At 45.1% G+C, this 17,208-nt stretch overlaps 1 protein-coding gene across 2 annotated transcripts; it reads right to left on the reverse strand.

Annotated features, from left to right (window-relative positions):
* Positions 1 to 598: 598 nt before the first annotated feature.
* Positions 599 to 16,246, reverse strand: LOC138952099 (L-sorbose 1-dehydrogenase-like). Of its 2 annotated transcripts, XM_070323693.1 has the most exons (12): positions 16,064 to 16,245; positions 13,566 to 13,722; positions 11,162 to 11,370; positions 10,081 to 10,270; positions 9,581 to 9,709; positions 9,102 to 9,223; positions 7,772 to 7,939; positions 7,433 to 7,583; positions 6,833 to 6,984; positions 6,376 to 6,553; positions 2,044 to 2,266; positions 599 to 1,781 (listed from the first exon to the last, which is right to left on the reverse strand). In XM_070323693.1, exons 2-12 carry the CDS (start codon positions 13,693 to 13,695, stop codon positions 1,643 to 1,645), a joined length of 1,791 nt encoding a protein of 596 aa, XP_070179794.1. In that variant the 5' UTR covers positions 13,696 to 13,722; positions 16,064 to 16,245; the 3' UTR covers positions 599 to 1,642. The 2 variants fall into 2 exon arrangements, with proteins under 2 accessions (XP_070179794.1, XP_070179795.1); XM_070323694.1 differs by lacking the exons at positions 599 to 1,781; positions 2,044 to 2,266 and adding an exon at positions 2,555 to 2,616 and having other exon boundaries at positions 16,064 to 16,246.
* Between the last annotated feature and the right edge of the window lie 962 nt (positions 16,247 to 17,208).

Below are 17,208 nucleotides of genomic sequence, written 5' to 3' on the forward strand. Positions count from 1 at the left end.
GATAGCTACTCTGACCAGCTTTTTCTCGGTCTGTCCCAGGGGAGCATATCGTCTTGTGTTTTATCTGTATCGAAAGTTCCATCTTTATGAAGCCCAGATCAAAATGCTCGCAGAGAACAAGGCTGAACAACAATTGTTTTGTTGCTGTCAGATAAGCAGCACGACAGTTTGTATTTCACATTGTCTGTATGTGCGTGTTTTTCTCTCATGATATTTTGAATGTTTGTGACCTCATTGTGTGAACACAGGCCCACCCCCCTCCTCTATTGATAGACAGCCATGATAAAAAGCAGCCTGAGCTGGGTAAACTGGCCTTGACTTGACGTTAACACACAGAGTGGCAAACACCACGGACAGTCCGCACCACATTCACACCACTCACATTACTTTGGTTGCGGGGTTTCCAGGGTATGTTCAGTACTTTACTTGCTGGCTTGTGTCATACGGTTCTTTGAAAACAGCACCACATGAGAACACCCACACACACCCACACACACCCACACACACCCCCACACACACCCACACACGCACCCACACCCACACACATTCAGGTGAGCGCGTGCACTCAGCCCCAAGACCAGAACTAGGAAATCCACAGTAATTGAAACTGTCGAATCACATTCGATCTTTATTGTCATTGCGAAATCATTCTTCATTTACACAGAAGGAGGTCTGTACAATGAAACGCAAATTTAATCTATTATTAATGTCTTAATTAAATATTCTATAACACACTCACACAAACTCACAGAAGAAGGTCAGGAAGTCCGAAAGTTATTGAAATCCGACATACTTTAAAAGGCACATGTCACTGATACAAATACGTGCACAGAACTCGTTTATACCTTTCAACAACAAGTAAAACAAAAACAAGAAAGAGTGGAGCACATTTTATCTCCTGCTAAGGTCATCGGCCCACAAAAGCTGTGCACATTATATCAACAAAAGCTGTGCACATTATATCAACAAAAGCTGTGCACATTATATCAACACTTGAAAAGCTGTGCACATTATATCAACAAAAGCTGTGCACATTATATCAAGAGGACTTCAAAAGCAGAAACCTTCTTCCGTTCAGATCAACCAAATTCATATATGTAAGATGATAGGCTTGTAGATAAACATAATAATACTGAGCATGATGTTAGTTACACGTAGCAGGATGTTGGTGAGCAAAGTGTTACTGAGCAGGATGTTTTAACCTGTGAGCAATATTCAGACGCTGGACCCACGGTCGTCAGGCGACGTGGACAGACCGGGGATGAGCTGTGTCTGTAGGCGGCCTTGATGTGTGTGTGTGTGTGTGTGTGTGTGTGTTTGTGTGTGTGTGTGAGTGTTTGTGTGTATGTGTGTCTAGGTGTGTGTGTGTGTGTATGAGTGTGTGTGTGTATGAGTGTGTGTATGTCTGTGTATGTCTGTGAGTGTGTGTGTGTGTGTATGTGTGTGTGTGTGTGTCTGTGTGTGTGTGTGTGTGTGTGTCTGTAGGCTGCCGTGATGTGTGCGTGTGTGTGTGTGTGTGTGTGTGTGTGTGTATGTGTGTGTGTGTGTCTAGGCGTGTGTGTTTGGGTGTAAGTGTGTCTAGGTGTGTGTGTGTGTGTGTGTGTGTGTGTGTGTGTGTGTGTGTGTGTGTGTGTGTGTGTGTCTAGGTGTGTCTGTAGGCGGCCTTGATGATGTCCGCGGCTTTCTCGGCCACCATGATGACCGGTGCGTTAGTGTTGCCTGAGGGGACATCCGGCATGATGGAGGCGTCCACCACTCGCAGACCCTGCACCCCCTTCACTCTGTACCACGAGAAATAACAGACACGTTCAGTGAACTTCTCTCTGTCACAGACAACAATAACAAAACTTTACTTTGTACAACACAGCAAACCACTCTCACTCCGTAACAAAGCTATAGGAGCAGGTAAGTTTTCACACAGACACACAGACACAGACACAGACGCACAGACACACAGACACACAGACACACAGACACACACACACACACACACACACACACACAGACACACACACAGACACACACACACACACACACACTTACCTGAGTTGTGGGTCAACCACAGTGGTGTTATCCTCCACTCTCCCCATCTTACAGGTGCCACAGGGATGGTAGATGGTCAGCACGTTGCGCCGCACGATGCAGCGCCAGTAGTCGTCACTGTCGTACTCATGCTGAGCACAGAACTTGGAGGGAGGGTCTGTATGCTCCGCCCCCACTGACTGCATGGTGGGTGTGGCTACCAGCTTCTGACACACCCTGATTCCTGCAGACAGAATGATTGAACGTCACTGCATAGTGGGCGTGGTTATTAGCTTCTGCAAACCCTGATTCCTGCAGACAGAATGATTGACAGTCACTGCATGGTGGGCGTGGCTACCAGCTTCTGACACACCCTGATTCCTGTAGATACAGAATGATTGACAGTCACTGCATGGTGGGCGTGGCTACCAGCTTCTGACACACCCTGATTCCTGTAGAGACAGAATGATTGACAGTCACTGCATGGTGGGCGTGGCTACCAGCTTCTGACACACCCTGATTCCTGTAGATACATAATGATTGACAGTTACTGCATAGTGGGCGTGGCTACCAGCTTCTGACACACCCTGATTCCTGCAGACACAAAATGATTGACAGTCACTGCATGTATAGTGGGCGTGGCTATCAGCTTCTGACACGCTCTGATTCCTGCAGAGACACTGATTGACAGTCTCTGCATAGTGGGCGTGGCTATCAGCTTCTGACACACCCTGATGCCTGCAGAGACACAGTGATTGACAGTCACTGCATAGTGGGCGTGGCTATCACCTTCTGACCCACCCTGATGCCTGCAGAGAAAGAAGGATTGACAGTCACTGCATAGTGGGAATGGCTATCAGTGTGCGACAGAGCAGTACTGTCAGACAGAATGCATTCAAACTGAAGGAATGGTCTTCAGGCTCCTCCCCCTTAGATTCCTGAATTAATTGACATGGTGGGCGTTTCTACCAATGTCTTTCTCACCCGAATTTCTCTGAGGAAATCCCAATCCCAAATGTCGGGGAGACTCTGGTTTATATAAACATGAATCAGTTCACAAGTTTCATGTGATAAACATGTTACATGTGACAAACAAGTTTCATGTGACAAACATGCATCACGTGACAAACATGTATCATGTGACAAACACGTATAGTGTGACAAACATGTATCATGTGACAAACACGTATCATGTGACAAACATGTATCACGTGACAAACATGTATCATGTGACAAACACGTATCATGTGAAAAACATGTATCACGTGACAAACACGTATCACGTGACAAACACGTATCACGTGACAAACATGTATCACGTGATAAACATGTATCACGTGATAAACATGTTTAGTGTGACAAACATGTATCACGTGACAAACACGTATCATGTGACAAACATGTATCACGTGACAAACATGTATCACGTGACAAACACGTATCACGTGACAAACATGTATAGTGTGACAAACATGTATCATGTGACAAACATGTATCATGTGACAAATATGTATCACGTGACAAACATGTATCACGTGACAAACGTGCATCACGTGACAAACACGTATCATGTCACAAACATGTATCACGTGACAAACATGTATCATGTGACAAACGTGCATCACGTGACAAACACGTATCATGTGAAAAACATGTATCACGTGACAAACACGTATCATGTGACAAACATGTATCACGTGACAAACACGTATCACGTGACAACCGTGCAACACGTGACAAACACGTATCCTGTGACAAACATGTATCACGTGACAAACACGTATCATGTGACAAACGTGCATCACGGGACAAACACGTACCATGTGACAAACATGTATCACGTGACAAGCACGTATCATGTGACAAACATGTATCACGTGACAAACATGTATCACGTGACAAACGTGCAGCACGTGACAAACACGTATCATGTGACAAACGTGCATCACGTGACAAACATGTATCATGTGACAATCATGTATCATGTGACAAACATGTATCACGTGACAAACATGTATCACGTGACAAACGTGCATCACGTGACAAACACGTATCATGTGACAAACATGTATCATGTGACAAACATGTATCACGTGACAAACATGTATCACGTGACAAACGTGCATCACGTGACAAACACGTATCATGTGACAAACATGTATCATGTGACAAACATGTATCATGTGACAAACATGTATCACGTGACAAACATGTATCATGTGAAAAACATGTATCACGTGACAAACATGTATCATGTGACAAACATGTATCATGTGACAAACATGTATCATGTGACAAACATGTATCACGTGACAAACACGTATCATGTGACAAACATGTATCACGTGACAAACATGTATCATGTGACAAACATGTATCATGTGACAAACATGTATCATGTGACAAACATGTATTCTGTGACAAACACGTATCACGTGACAAACATGTATCATGTGACAAACATGTATCATGTGACAAACACGTATCACGTGACTGTCAAGGGAAAATTTGATGGTATTGTTTTCTAATCACGGTACCCCTGAGCGATCGCGGAAGTAAGTATTATTTCCGAACAGTCTCTAAAACCCTATTGAAATGGTCTGGCGGAATAGCCGACTCGCCTAATTTGAATAGGTAAAATCAGTGTTTTGTTTTAGCGAGGGACCGGTTGTGCTGTGCGATGCGTCGTATGTTGTCACCCCTCCGTGTAAATGCGGTGGTCGAGAGGTTGACCGTGCAAGCGTGACACGCCGTCAGAGAGCGATGGGATGACTGATGCGAGCGGATGTGTTTGTTGTGGTGTGGGATGAAAGTATTTTTGTTAATTAGAGTAGTTCGGACTTTATTTTAATACCTGCAGCTGGAAGAAGAATTGAGACATGAAAGCGGACATTCTTGTGTTTGTCGGAGGACAGAAAAGAACTGTGTGTAACTTCAAGGACTTTCGGCTGTGATGTGATGTGAAAGGCCATATTCAGAAGGAAGTGTGTTGATAAAGTGCGGAACGGTGTGTTCTGTGTGACGAGAGGTATTTTATTATAACCTAGGTATTTTAGTTGTATGACGATTATGTTATTATTTGAGTTAATAGCGAAATGTTTGAAATGTTCATTCGTTGTGTGCCGTGTGTGTTGTTAGAGTGCGTGTTGTCACCATCCCGTATGCACGAGTATGACTGTGTGTGACTGTGTGTGACTGAGTGTGACTGTGTGTGACTGACTGTGACTGTGCGACTGTGTGTGACTGTGTGTGACTGACTGTGACTGTGTGTGACTGACTGTGACTGTGCGACTGTGTGTGACTGTGTGTGACTGACTGTGACTGTGCGACTGTGTGTGACTGTGTGTGACTGTGTGTGACTGTGTGTGACTGTGTGTGACTGTGTGTGACTGAGTGTGACTGTGTGTGACTGTGTGTGACTGAGTGTGACTGTGTGTGACTGTGTGTGAGTGAGTGTGACTGTGCGACTGTGTGTGACTGTGTGTGACTGTGTGAGACTGAGTGTGACTGTGTGTGACTGTGTGTGACTGTGTGTGTACAATGATTGAGTGTGTGAATGTAGAAACCCCGTACACGGAAAAGCAAACACCGGACCAATAAGTCAACAGCACATTGAAATTCCTTGACAGTGACAAACATGTATCATGTGACAAACATGTATCACGTGACAAACACGTATCACGTAACAAACATGTATCATGTGACAAACATGTATCATGTGACAAACATGTATCACGTGACAAACATGTATCATGTGACAAACATGTATCATGTGACAAACATGTATCATGTGACAAACATGTATCATGTGACAAACATGTATCACGTGACAAACATGTATCATGTGACAAACATGTATCATGTGACAAACATGTATCATGTGACAAACATGTATCACGTGACAAACATGTATCACGTGACAAACATGTATCTTGTAAGAAACATGTATCACGTGACAAACATGTATCATGTGACAAACATGTATCATGTGACAAACATGTATCATGTGACAAACACGTATCATGTGACAAACACGTATCATGTGACAAACACGTATCATGTGACAAACATGTATCACGTGACAAACATGTATCACGTGACAAACATGTATCATGTGACAAACATGTATCATGCGACAAACATGTATCATGTGACAAACATGTATCATGTGACAAACATGTATCACGTGACAAACATGTATCATGTGACAAACATGTATCATGTGACAAACATGTATCATGTGACAAACATGTATCATGTGACAAACATGTATCATGTGACAAACATGTATCACGTGACAAACGTGCATCACGTGAGAAACATGCAGTGTGAAATGACGTCATCACCGCGTACCTCTGACGAGCAGCTCCAGGTCGTCTGGCACCTCCAGGTAGCGGGGGTCGAGGGCTGGATACTCAAATGGGTCGTCACTGCGGATGCGCAGCGTGCCGCGACTCTTGGGCCTGAGGAGGGACCCCAGACACGGGAAGCCGTATGTGAACGTGTCCCTGCGTTTCGCTTGCTCGATTGTCTAAAACAAAACACACAGAAAAGATGAGTGACACAAGTGAATTAAGAATTATATACTGCCAGTGAATTGTCAAGTGTCAAGCGTTAATACTGCCAGCGGCAGCCCTACATTTTGCGACATGGGAAAGACACCGTGGCTGTTAGGCTGGTCGTCTTTAAACAAGTTTGTTTCTGGTGTTACATGGTTAAAGTGCTTCTTCGAGGATCGGAATTAGATTCCAAGTTCTGCGGATTTAAGATCTGTGTAGTAATGTCTTGTCTTGGTGTTCAGTGCCCTTACCTCCGGTCTGTATCTGAAGTTTTTGAGTGTCTGGGTTGTCCAGAGGCGTGCCTGCAACATGAGCTGTAAGTCTGGCCAGTCCTGCTTCCTGCTCTCCGCACCCGTTGCCATGAACACCTGACCCTCCACGGAGATCGGCGATGACCAGTGGCCTGGTGGACAGAGACAGAATGGAAGGTGACCACGTGCTCGAAACACTCGAACTTACTTTGGAGGCAAAGCCAGTCAAACGGGAGTGAGTTTGGGATAACGAACAATTGCTATGTGAACGCAAAGGCAACAAAGGCAACAAAGGCAACAAAGCATACCAGGCGACACCAGCAGCCAGACCCTATCATAAACAGCTCTCTACATCTGGCGGGTGTGCTGTCTCCCGACGTACCAGACACGTTCAGCACAGAGAGAGAGAGAGAGAGAGAGAGAGAGAGAGAGAGAGAGAGAGAGAGAGAGAGAGAGAGAGAGAGAGAGAGAGAGAGAGAGAGAGAGAGAGAGAGAGAGAGAGAGAGAGAGAGAGAGAGAGAGAGAGAGAGAGAGAGAGAGAGAGAGAGAGAGAGAGAGAGAGAGAGAGAGAGAGAGAGCAGAAACACAATCGCGTGTTACCTGTCTTGAAGAGCGTGTACTGCAGCCAGGTCCAGAAGGAGGTCAGGTCACTGGGCGTGACACCCACGGGCTCCTTGACCGCCACCTGGTAGTCAAAGAACAAGTGATCGTGCAGGTTGTCCCCCACAGGTAGGTCTGCCACAACGGGGATCTGGGGACAAGATATCACACCTGTAACTCCTGTTACACCTGGTGGTCAAAGAACAGGTGATCGCGTAAGTTTACCCCCAAAAGGTAGAATATACACATGCTCTTGTTTAGGTACACGTAGCTTTATTGAGAGAAAAAAACACTAATTCAGTTTCAAGAATAATGTTTTTTTTTAAAGCCTGCGATTACCTTGAGCTTTTCCAGGTGTTTCTTGGGTCCCACACCGGACAACTGCAGGATGTACGGGGAGCCCACCGCCCCTGCCGATACAATCACCTCCCTCCGCGCCGTCACGTGATGCTTGCGTCCGTATCGCACATAATCCACGCCCACCGCGCGCTTACCTTTGATCACCACCTGCACACAGCCATAAGCAGGTAGAGAGAGAGAGAGAGAGAGAGAGAGAGAGAGAGAGAGAGAGAGAGAGAGAGAGAGGAGGAGGAGGAGGAGGGAGGGAGGGAGGGAGGGAGGGAACTGCCCACATTAGTTATTTGTTGGGTGTCATTTAAATATATACAGTCATATATCAGGGAAGTAGTTTCTGTATTCCTCATGGCATTTTTTGAAAAAATCCAATACAGAAATACAACACCAGAGGAAGGGATATGCCTGAGACCATTTCCTTATCCCTGTTTCTTCGCAGCTCCTTACAATTTACGTTCTAAAAATGACGTATCTGCGCCTTGCCCTGACATTATTTAAGACAAAGCGAGCACAATTTACGTTCTAAAAATGACGTTTCTGCGCGTTGCCCTGACATTATTTAAGACAAAGCGAGCACAATTTACGTTCTAAAAATGACGTATCTGCGCCTCGCCCTGAAATTATTTAAGACAAAGCGAGCACAATTTACGTTCTAAAAATTACGTATCTGCGCCTCGCCCTGACATTATTTAAGACAAAGCGAGCACAATTTACGTTCTAAAAATGACGTATCTGCGCCTCGCCCTGACATTATTTAAGACAAAGCGAGCACAATTTACGTTCTAAAAATGACGTATCTGCGCCTCGCCCTGACAATATTTAAGACAAAGCGAGCACAAATTACGTTCTAAAAATGACGTATCTGCGCCTCGCCCTGACATTATTTAAGACAAAGCGAGCACAATTTACGTTCTAAAAATGACGTATCTGTGCCTCGCCCTGAAATTGTTTAAGACAAAGCGAGCACAATTTACGTTGTAAAAATGACGTATCTGCGCCTCGCCCTGAAATTGTTTAAGACAAAGCGAGCACAATTTACGTTGTAAAAATGACGTATCTGCGCCTCGCCCTGAAATTGTTTAAGACAAAGTGAGCACAATTTACGTTCTAAAAATGACGTATCTGCGCCTCGCCCTGAAATTATTTAAGACAAAGCGAGCACACTTTACGTTCTAAAAATGACGTATCTGCGCCTCGCCCTGACATTATTTAAGACAAAGGGAGCACAATTTACGTTCTAAAAATGACGTATCTGCGCCTCGCCCTGAAATTATTTAAGACAAAGCGAGCTTTGAATATCAATATCTCACGTTACCTTTGTGACGTGCGAATCATCCGCGACATGCAAATTAGTGCGGTGTAGGACGGGATACAGGAAGGCACGTGACGTGCTCGAGCGAAGGCCGTCTGCTGCCGTGGCCTGGGTCAGTACCACTCCTGTACACACACACACACACACACACACACACACACACACACACACACACACACACACCGTGTACACACACACACATAACACACACATACACAAACACACACACACACACACACACACACACACACACTCAGTAAATGAATTACAATAAAATAATGATGGTGTAGCGAGGGTAAAAATCCCCACAAACAATGCAAATAATAATTTAAACAATAAAATAAAAATACACACACACACAAAATGCAATTGTTCGTGACAGGATATGCAGATATAGCTTTATGGTAAAACAACAACAAACAAACAGATTTGTTGGTAGGGGGGGGGGGGGGGGGGTGTGTGTTGCAGAGTCCACCACTCACCCTCCATGGTCTCGCCGTTAGGGTCGACCTCCTTGAGCCCCATCTCCTTGCCGGCCTGCAGCCACAGGTCAGTCAGCCCCGCTGTCTTGTGTGACGCCACCTTCAGGGGGCCGCCCTTGCCGTGGTAACCTGGGGCAACCAGCAGTCATCTCACATCACCAGTCAACCTCTGCTCCGTTCGCTCTTTCTTCGTGGGCGGATAAGCATTTCACACAGCCCTAACTATGATGAATTTTGTTACACAAGTTTATGGTCACACCTACGTTCAACATTCACTTTACATCAAGTCGGGTAGGCTGCAAGGGCGGAGCATTTGGAATTCACCATGAACTATTCAAAATACTACTGATAGCTTCACCCCGTTTCTATGCTCTATCGTCATCACCTGACTTGACGTACTCGTCGTTGTAGTTGTCCTCAGACTTGATGAAGTAGGGCAGGACATCCTTGTAGCTCCACCCCTCGTTCCCTAGCCCCGCCCACCTGTCAATCACACTCACCTGACTTGACGTACTCGTCGTTGTAGTTGTCCTCAGACTTGATGAAGTAGGGCAGGACATCCTTGTAGCTCCACCCCTCACAGCCTTGCTCCGCCCACGTGTCGTAGTCCTTGCGATGGCCCCGGATGTACAGCATGCTGTTCAGGTTGGACGTCCCGCCCAGAACACGACCGCGAGGCCAGAAACTTCTCTGGCAAATAGAGATACCCATCTTGATTGACATAGCGACATGCCAAAACCTTCAACAGAGACGTACACGAAACCCGATCTGGATTGGATTGGATTGGATTGGATAAGATTTACAGTCCAGTGAGGTTACCCTCATGGAAATTCGGGCTGCTTTCTCCCCGGGGAAAGCGAGCTGCCATACATACGGCGCTACCCATATTTTTTTTCCTGCATGCGTGTATTCATGTTTCCTGAGACTTAATGCCGTGTGAGATGGAATTTTTTTACTTTATTCCAAGTCCCACGGGTATTTGATGGACATTTTTATCTATGCCTATACAATTTTGCCAGGAAAGACCCTTTTGTCAATCGTGGGATCTTTAACGTGCACACCCCAATGTAGTGTACACGAAGGGACCTCGGTTTTTCGTCTCATCCGAAAGACTAGCACTTGAACCCACCACCTAGGTTAGGAAAGGGGGGAGAAAATTGCGGCCTGACCCAGGCCTGAACACGCAACCTCTCGCTTCCGAGCGCAAGTGCGTTACCACTCGGCCACCCAGTCTGAGTACTTCCTTGATTTAGACTCATTAGTATTCTGATCAGGCATACACATTTCAAAGGTTTACACAATATACAACATGAACTAGATCTGGAGTTAAATTTTTTTTTGGACTTACAGTTTCCTCGAAACCCTACATGGCAAAGCTTATTCATTTGGTCCTATAAGCGTCTTAATTAGGTCATCAAAGTTCAAGCTTGTTTGTTCAACAAGCGCGTTAACTCTTTCACACTGTGAATTCTTTTATCGACTTAAATTTCTCTTGGGGCCGGGAGTGTTTTTATCGAATTACATTCACCATGTGGTGTTTCTTCGAATTAAATTTCGCAGTGGAGTGTTTCATCGACTTACATTTCCTTCGAAGCCCTGCATGGCGAACTTCTGAGGCTCGGTGAAGTACTCCCAGTCCAGCTCGGTGTGGTACAGGTATTCGGAGAATCCCGGCACGGACACGTTCGGGTGTTTCCGGTCGTCAGGCCCCGCCTCCAGCAGTAGGACCGTGACGTCACTGTCCTCCGACAGACGATTGGCCAGCACGCACCCCGCTGACCCCGCTCCCACTGAAACACGGTCACAAAATTGCATAGCGGGAAGGAAGTACATTGATCGGGGTTCGCTCGGATTAAGAAACCAACATGTAGAAGACTTCTTTTCTGTTATGTTAGACTGCTAAACCTACGCCCAACCTCCGCTTATTATGGGGGCGAGGACGCCCCCATTCTATACGGATAGTTTCGAGGTTGACCATGGGCAGCGCCATTTTGTTGTGAAATACGTCATCAGTTTGTGTACACAGGAAGTTGTGACATCCGTCACCCTATGGGAGGGGTGACGTCAAAATTGTTCATCTGTAGAAAGTTGTGAAATCCGTCACCCTATGGGAGGGGTGACGTCAAAATTGGTCATCACAGAGTTTGTGTAACACAGGAAGTTGTGAAATACGTCACCCTATGGGAGGGGTGACGTCAAAATTGTTCAACAAAAACATGATATGTCGCATTGTGCAGGGTCAACTGCAACAAACTCAAACCGAGCCATTCATACCTAGCTGTATTTGAGTGACTTATATACCCGACATTTTTATTTCTTATTTTTAGCACAGGTGTAGGAAAAATCATGAACCAAAATGTTATTTATTTTCTAATTTAACATTTTTTTTACAAATATGACCATGGTCTTTTAAACATACAGTGACATTAAACATTGTTATGTTAAAAAAAAGAAAAAAGAAAAAAAGCTTTTGTGCACAAATCAGAAAATACATTGTACATTTTACCTACAGGCCAAACCGTGAGTGTCTGTGGCAAAGCCCGACCCAGGAAATTGCACTGATTTTATATTTAGATCAAAGGGAAATTGTCAAGAAGAGGCGCTTGCATTTGGATGTGTCCAATGATAGTAGGTTTGGTTGTGATCAATCAGAATAATGTAGGAATAAAAATGTATGACAGTTTAGTATGATGACATGTAATTCATATATGCTGAAATATGATATTATACATCATGTAATATTATTATGGCTGTTGCCATGACCATGAAACCCAACAAAGGTTTAATGTAATGTAATTCAAAATACCAAAACCGAGCACCTATTAATCTCGTCTTTGCGCGTGAAGATTGAGGCCGTCTGCCAGTAGCGGTTAGGTCATACAGTGGAACCCCTCTCTAGCGACCTTTAAAATGTTGACAAAAATCGGTCCTTGTGGAGGGGGGTCCTTACAGAGGGAGGGGGGCGGAGTCAGGGGGCCACAAAGAAAGTCAGATTTAAAAAAAAAAAGAAAACAGAGAAGTTTGAGTTGCTGACGACCGTTCCCTCTGAAAGCAAACTGCTTCGATTTCATGTTTGTCCTTGGTGTCCACCAGTTCTGGTGCATGTACTACCCTGGCCAAGTTTCCTCTCAAGACATCAAAGAGACCGCCCCAGTATACTCTACAGCCTCTGGGCGAACCACCTCTCATAGCTAAAACTGGGTCAATGACCCCTGGGAAGAAGGTCAGTGTCTATAAAATTTTACTCCTAGGCCTGCGGCCAGGGGGGGGGGGGGGAGTATACCGGTACCATTTGAGAATCAGACCAAATGAGAATTGAACCATTTGAGAACATCCTTTTTTTTCAATCACTACATCGAAGGCCTGCGGCCCGGGGTTCACATGGGTTGGTTTGTTTGTTTGTTTCAAACCCACACCCATATACACACATTTCCCATTTAAACCATTTGTCGGCCCCCTGTCGATATTTATCGACTAAGTTCCTTGTTTGTAATATGCATGGGTGTACATCACATGGTGAGAACGAAACAGTGTCTAGTCAGCGTTCAGCAGTAAAGTCAGAGAGTGTTGCTGCTACACGTACAGCCCACGTATGCGGTGACTGAGAGCGCCACCGCACGGAGGGGTTATGCGGGCATCGCAGCAAAAAGAAAGAGGGACATTTTTTCTCGGACTGTGGAGGCAGATGCCAGACAGTAACACTTGGTCTCAAGACTGCGTAAGTAAAACAATAAAATCCGTTGGAACATATATAAAACGCTACAGCTGGATCTTCTCATCTTACGGATGCAGTACTTAATGACGATAAGCCAACAAGTAACATGCTGATAGACAGACAACCGGACAGACGGAAGGACAGACAGACAGACAGACAGACAGACAGACAGACAGACAGACTGACGGACAGATAGACAGACAGAGGGACAGACAGACAGACAGACAGACAGACAGACAGACAGACAGATAGACAGACAGAGAGTCTTACCAATGATGTAATCATAAGAGGCATTGAGGGTTTTGGTCAGGGGGACGAACGTCTCTGGCTCTGACTTCAGCTGGCGGTATAGCAAGATGGCTGCCACCACCGTTACCAATGGTAACACTGCTCGTAACATGGCGCTGTTACCTCCTCGCTAAAGTCTCTGTGTAACACATACACGTGACAGTCACTATGTTATCACTGTTTGTAACACGTCCATGTTACATCCTCTCTAATCGCTGTGTAACGTACACACTTGACACTTAGGGTGTAAGATACAGCCAGTGGGCACAAATACATACGTCCGTGAGTGTGTTAAGAGAGGATAAAAATGGAATACAGTTAATTCATACGATCGCTTTCAATATAGCTTGAAACTTTTTTCACTTTCAAACTAAGGTACACGTACAAGATCCCGGAAACAAGTTATATATACTGATCATTGTGACCACGGTAAAAAAGACACAGTTGTGCTGACAGTGTCAACAACAGTGCACGTGATTCCCGCGTTATCGGGGAACTGGGGCATAGTTATACACTGTCAGGCTTTCATTGGACACTTCTCGGGCATCACCGGGGTACTGATGCACCACCACAGCCAATTCTCAGTCTGACGGAGCACAGTGATGGAGGGATTCAGGGGTGGACGAGGGGGGAGGGGGGAGGGGGTGCACTGGGTGTCCAGTTAAGAAAAAAAGAGATATACAGAAAATCTGATTCCGTGGCAATTTCTAAGCTCAGATGGCACCAGATAGCATCATTTTGCTTCTTCGCGCCCTCGATCTACACTTTTAAATTCTAAGTGCATCCCCCCCCCCCTCACCCCCCTTACATACTAACTGATCCGCCCCTGGGATTCAATTAGGCTTTGAGAGGGCATTGGTATCTTGAGGATGGCCGAGAAGTTGCGAAATGGAAGCCAACTAAGGCCGTTGTAATTCCATCTGTCACCGAACACTTGCCTGCACATTTTCACCACGGCAACGAGGTCCAAATGCTTCAGTTCTCTGCACGTGCCCGGATCAGTTCACTCACCGTGTCAAGGTCAAGGTCAAGCCCCAAGCTACGAGTTTCCGTTTTACGATCGCATTTATCTGCTATGCTGATGTAAAAATGCAAAATGGCAACACTGTTTTTTCCTCCCTAATGCAGACTTACAGACTTGACTGACGTCCCTGCATCAATGCGAATCGCCAGCAGGCTACAACAGGCTACAGACTTCGGATACCGCGAGAATTCATCGCTGCTATATGTTTCTCCATAAGTTAAGGCCATCTGACTAATCACATACTTTCTTCCGTTCTGAATAAACCCAAACTTTATTGAATGACAATGCGATTTCTTAGCCACGCCTGACCGAGTGACAGACTTATCAATCTGATTTAAAATCCCCGAAGGTATATAGGACGTATTTGTGACATCATTGGTTGCACCGTTTGTGTGACTAACAAAAAACCCGGCACACACCGGGCGTGGTATTATAAGATAACATGTAGCTATGGCTAAAAGTCAGGTCAACACAATTGAGAGCACATAACTGTTTTTGCAACTCACCAAACTTCAAGTTAAAAATGTCAAAGCCAATGTGACAGCACTTGTATTTCGGTTTGTGCATCGTAGGCCTTATTTCTTGTGCATCATCATCATCATCATCATCATCATCATCATCATGATCATCATCATCATAATCATCATCATCATCATCTCTAGTGTTGTTGCTTTTTGTGTTTCTTTGTCTCAAGGATAGATTGTGAGCAAAGGCCCGACCATACAATCTCCATCCTTGTAAAATAAAGTTCCGTTCCGTTGAGTTGAGTTGAGTTGAGTTGAGTTGAGTTGAGTTGAGTTGAGTTGAGTTGTTGGGTTGGGTTGGGTTGGGTTGGGTTGGGTTCAGTTCAGTTCAGTTCAGTTCAGTTCAGTTCAGTTTAGTTTAGTTTAGTTTAGTTTAGTTTAGTTTAGTTTAGTTTAGTTTAGTTCAGTTTAGTTCAGTTCAGTTCAGTTTAGTTCATATCAGTGCATTAAGTTGCGTGCACCAGAAGAAGAAGGGGACACACACACACAAAAAAAGGTTGTGGTGAATGAATTACATGGTGAAACACTGGCCTTGGTTTGCTGTAAACTGAGTTGTGTGTCGAATGTCGCTAGCTTATCCCCCAGGTTGAGTGTGTGCTAGATACAAACAGCTAAAAATACGCATATAAAAGGAAGAAGTATGCGAAGGTTACAATGTTTGCATGATAACTAAATATGAAATTCATACGTGTGTGTGTGTGTGTGTGTGTGTGTGTGTGTGTGTGTGTGTGTGTGTGTGTGTGCGTGCGTGCGTGCGTGCGAGCGTGCGTGCGTGAGTGTGCGTGAGCGCGCAAGTGTGTGTGTGTGTGTGTGTGTGTGTGTGTGTGTGTGTGTGCGTGTGTGCACGCGCGCGCATGCGTGCTTGCATGCGAAAGTGTATGCGAGAGTGAGTGTTTGAAATCAAATACGAAAAACATTTGTTTTTAGCTTACCTGCTGAGTGCTCGGTGTATTGAGTGAGTAGAAAGCCTAGGTAGGAACACTTTGTCGCTGTGAAACTTGAAGCCAGTGTGCAAACACAGGCTGGTTGCAGTGCGGTTGACTGAGTCTGTGCAGAGGCAGCGGTGCTGTCAGACTGTGGCTGTGCCGGTGAATTCACCACAACGACCTTGACCTTCTTATCGTCACCCGGGCCCCAAAAGTAAGACGACAAATCGAGTGTTAACACACAACATCAAGTGTTAACACACAACATCCACTGAATTAAAGGAACATTCCTTGACGCCTTAATAGTCTTGTACATCAGCAAAGCTCGGTATTTGAAGTGTTAACACACAACATCCACTGAACATTCCTTGACGCCTTAATAGTCTTGTACATCAGCAAAGCTCGGTATCAAGTGTTAGCACACAACATCCACTGAATTAAAGGAACATTCCTTGACGCCTTAATAGTCTTGTACATCAGCAAAGCTCGGTATCAAGTGTTAACACACAACATCCACTGAATTAAAGGAACATTCCTTGACCCCTTAATAGTCTTGTACATCAGCAAAGCTCGGTATCAAGTGTTAACAAACAACATCCACTGAATTAAAGGAACATTCCTTGACGCCTTAATAGTCTTGTACATCAGCAAAGCTCGGTATCAAGTGTTAACAAACAACATCCACTGAATTAAAGGAGCATTATTTGACGCCTAAACAATCTTGTACATCAGCAAAGCTCAGTTCAGCCTTTACACATGTGTATTATTATTAAGAGCTTCCTGCCACTTGGACCTATGCCGACAGTGTAGAGAGTGGCTGCTAGATGATTGTGCTGAGTCAAGTCTGTAGCTGACACAGTCAACAACCTTCCAGATTAATTCAGCCCGGCACTCCAACTGGGCAGACAAAGAGGCCAGGCTTTAATCATCATGTTTTGTGCTGAAGGGGAAGGATGCTGTGCCCAACGTAACGTAATGTAACGTAACGTTACGTAACGTAACGAAACACCGCGAGGTCTGTTGTTATTTTCAGGGATTGAAGACGGGCAGCACGGTAGCTTTAAATGTTAGTGTCGAGCACGAAGGATGCTTGCAGCATCAAGGTCACTTTCTTTAGTGAAACATGTGCCGCTTCGTCCCGAACCAAAGGA

The sequence above is a fragment of the Littorina saxatilis genome, linkage group LG17 (assembly GCF_037325665.1).
Source record: "Littorina saxatilis isolate snail1 linkage group LG17, US_GU_Lsax_2.0, whole genome shotgun sequence".
Lineage (NCBI taxonomy): Eukaryota > Metazoa > Mollusca > Gastropoda > Littorinimorpha > Littorinidae > Littorina > Littorina saxatilis.

Bases quoted from the DNA above. Each gene is read 5' to 3' on its own strand.
- LOC138952099 (XM_070323693.1), bottom strand. From the start codon at position 13,695: ATGTTACGAGCAGTGTTACCATTGGTAACGGTGGTGGCAGCCATCTTG. The intron at 9,224-9,580 runs GTGAGTGGTGGA...GTGTGTGTACAG, and splicing joins TAACGGCGAGACCATGGAGG to GAGTGGTACTGACCCAGGCC. The intron at 7,940-9,101 runs GTAACGTGAGAT...GGCTGTGTGCAG, and splicing joins ATGATTCGCACGTCACAAAG to GTGGTGATCAAAGGTAAGCG.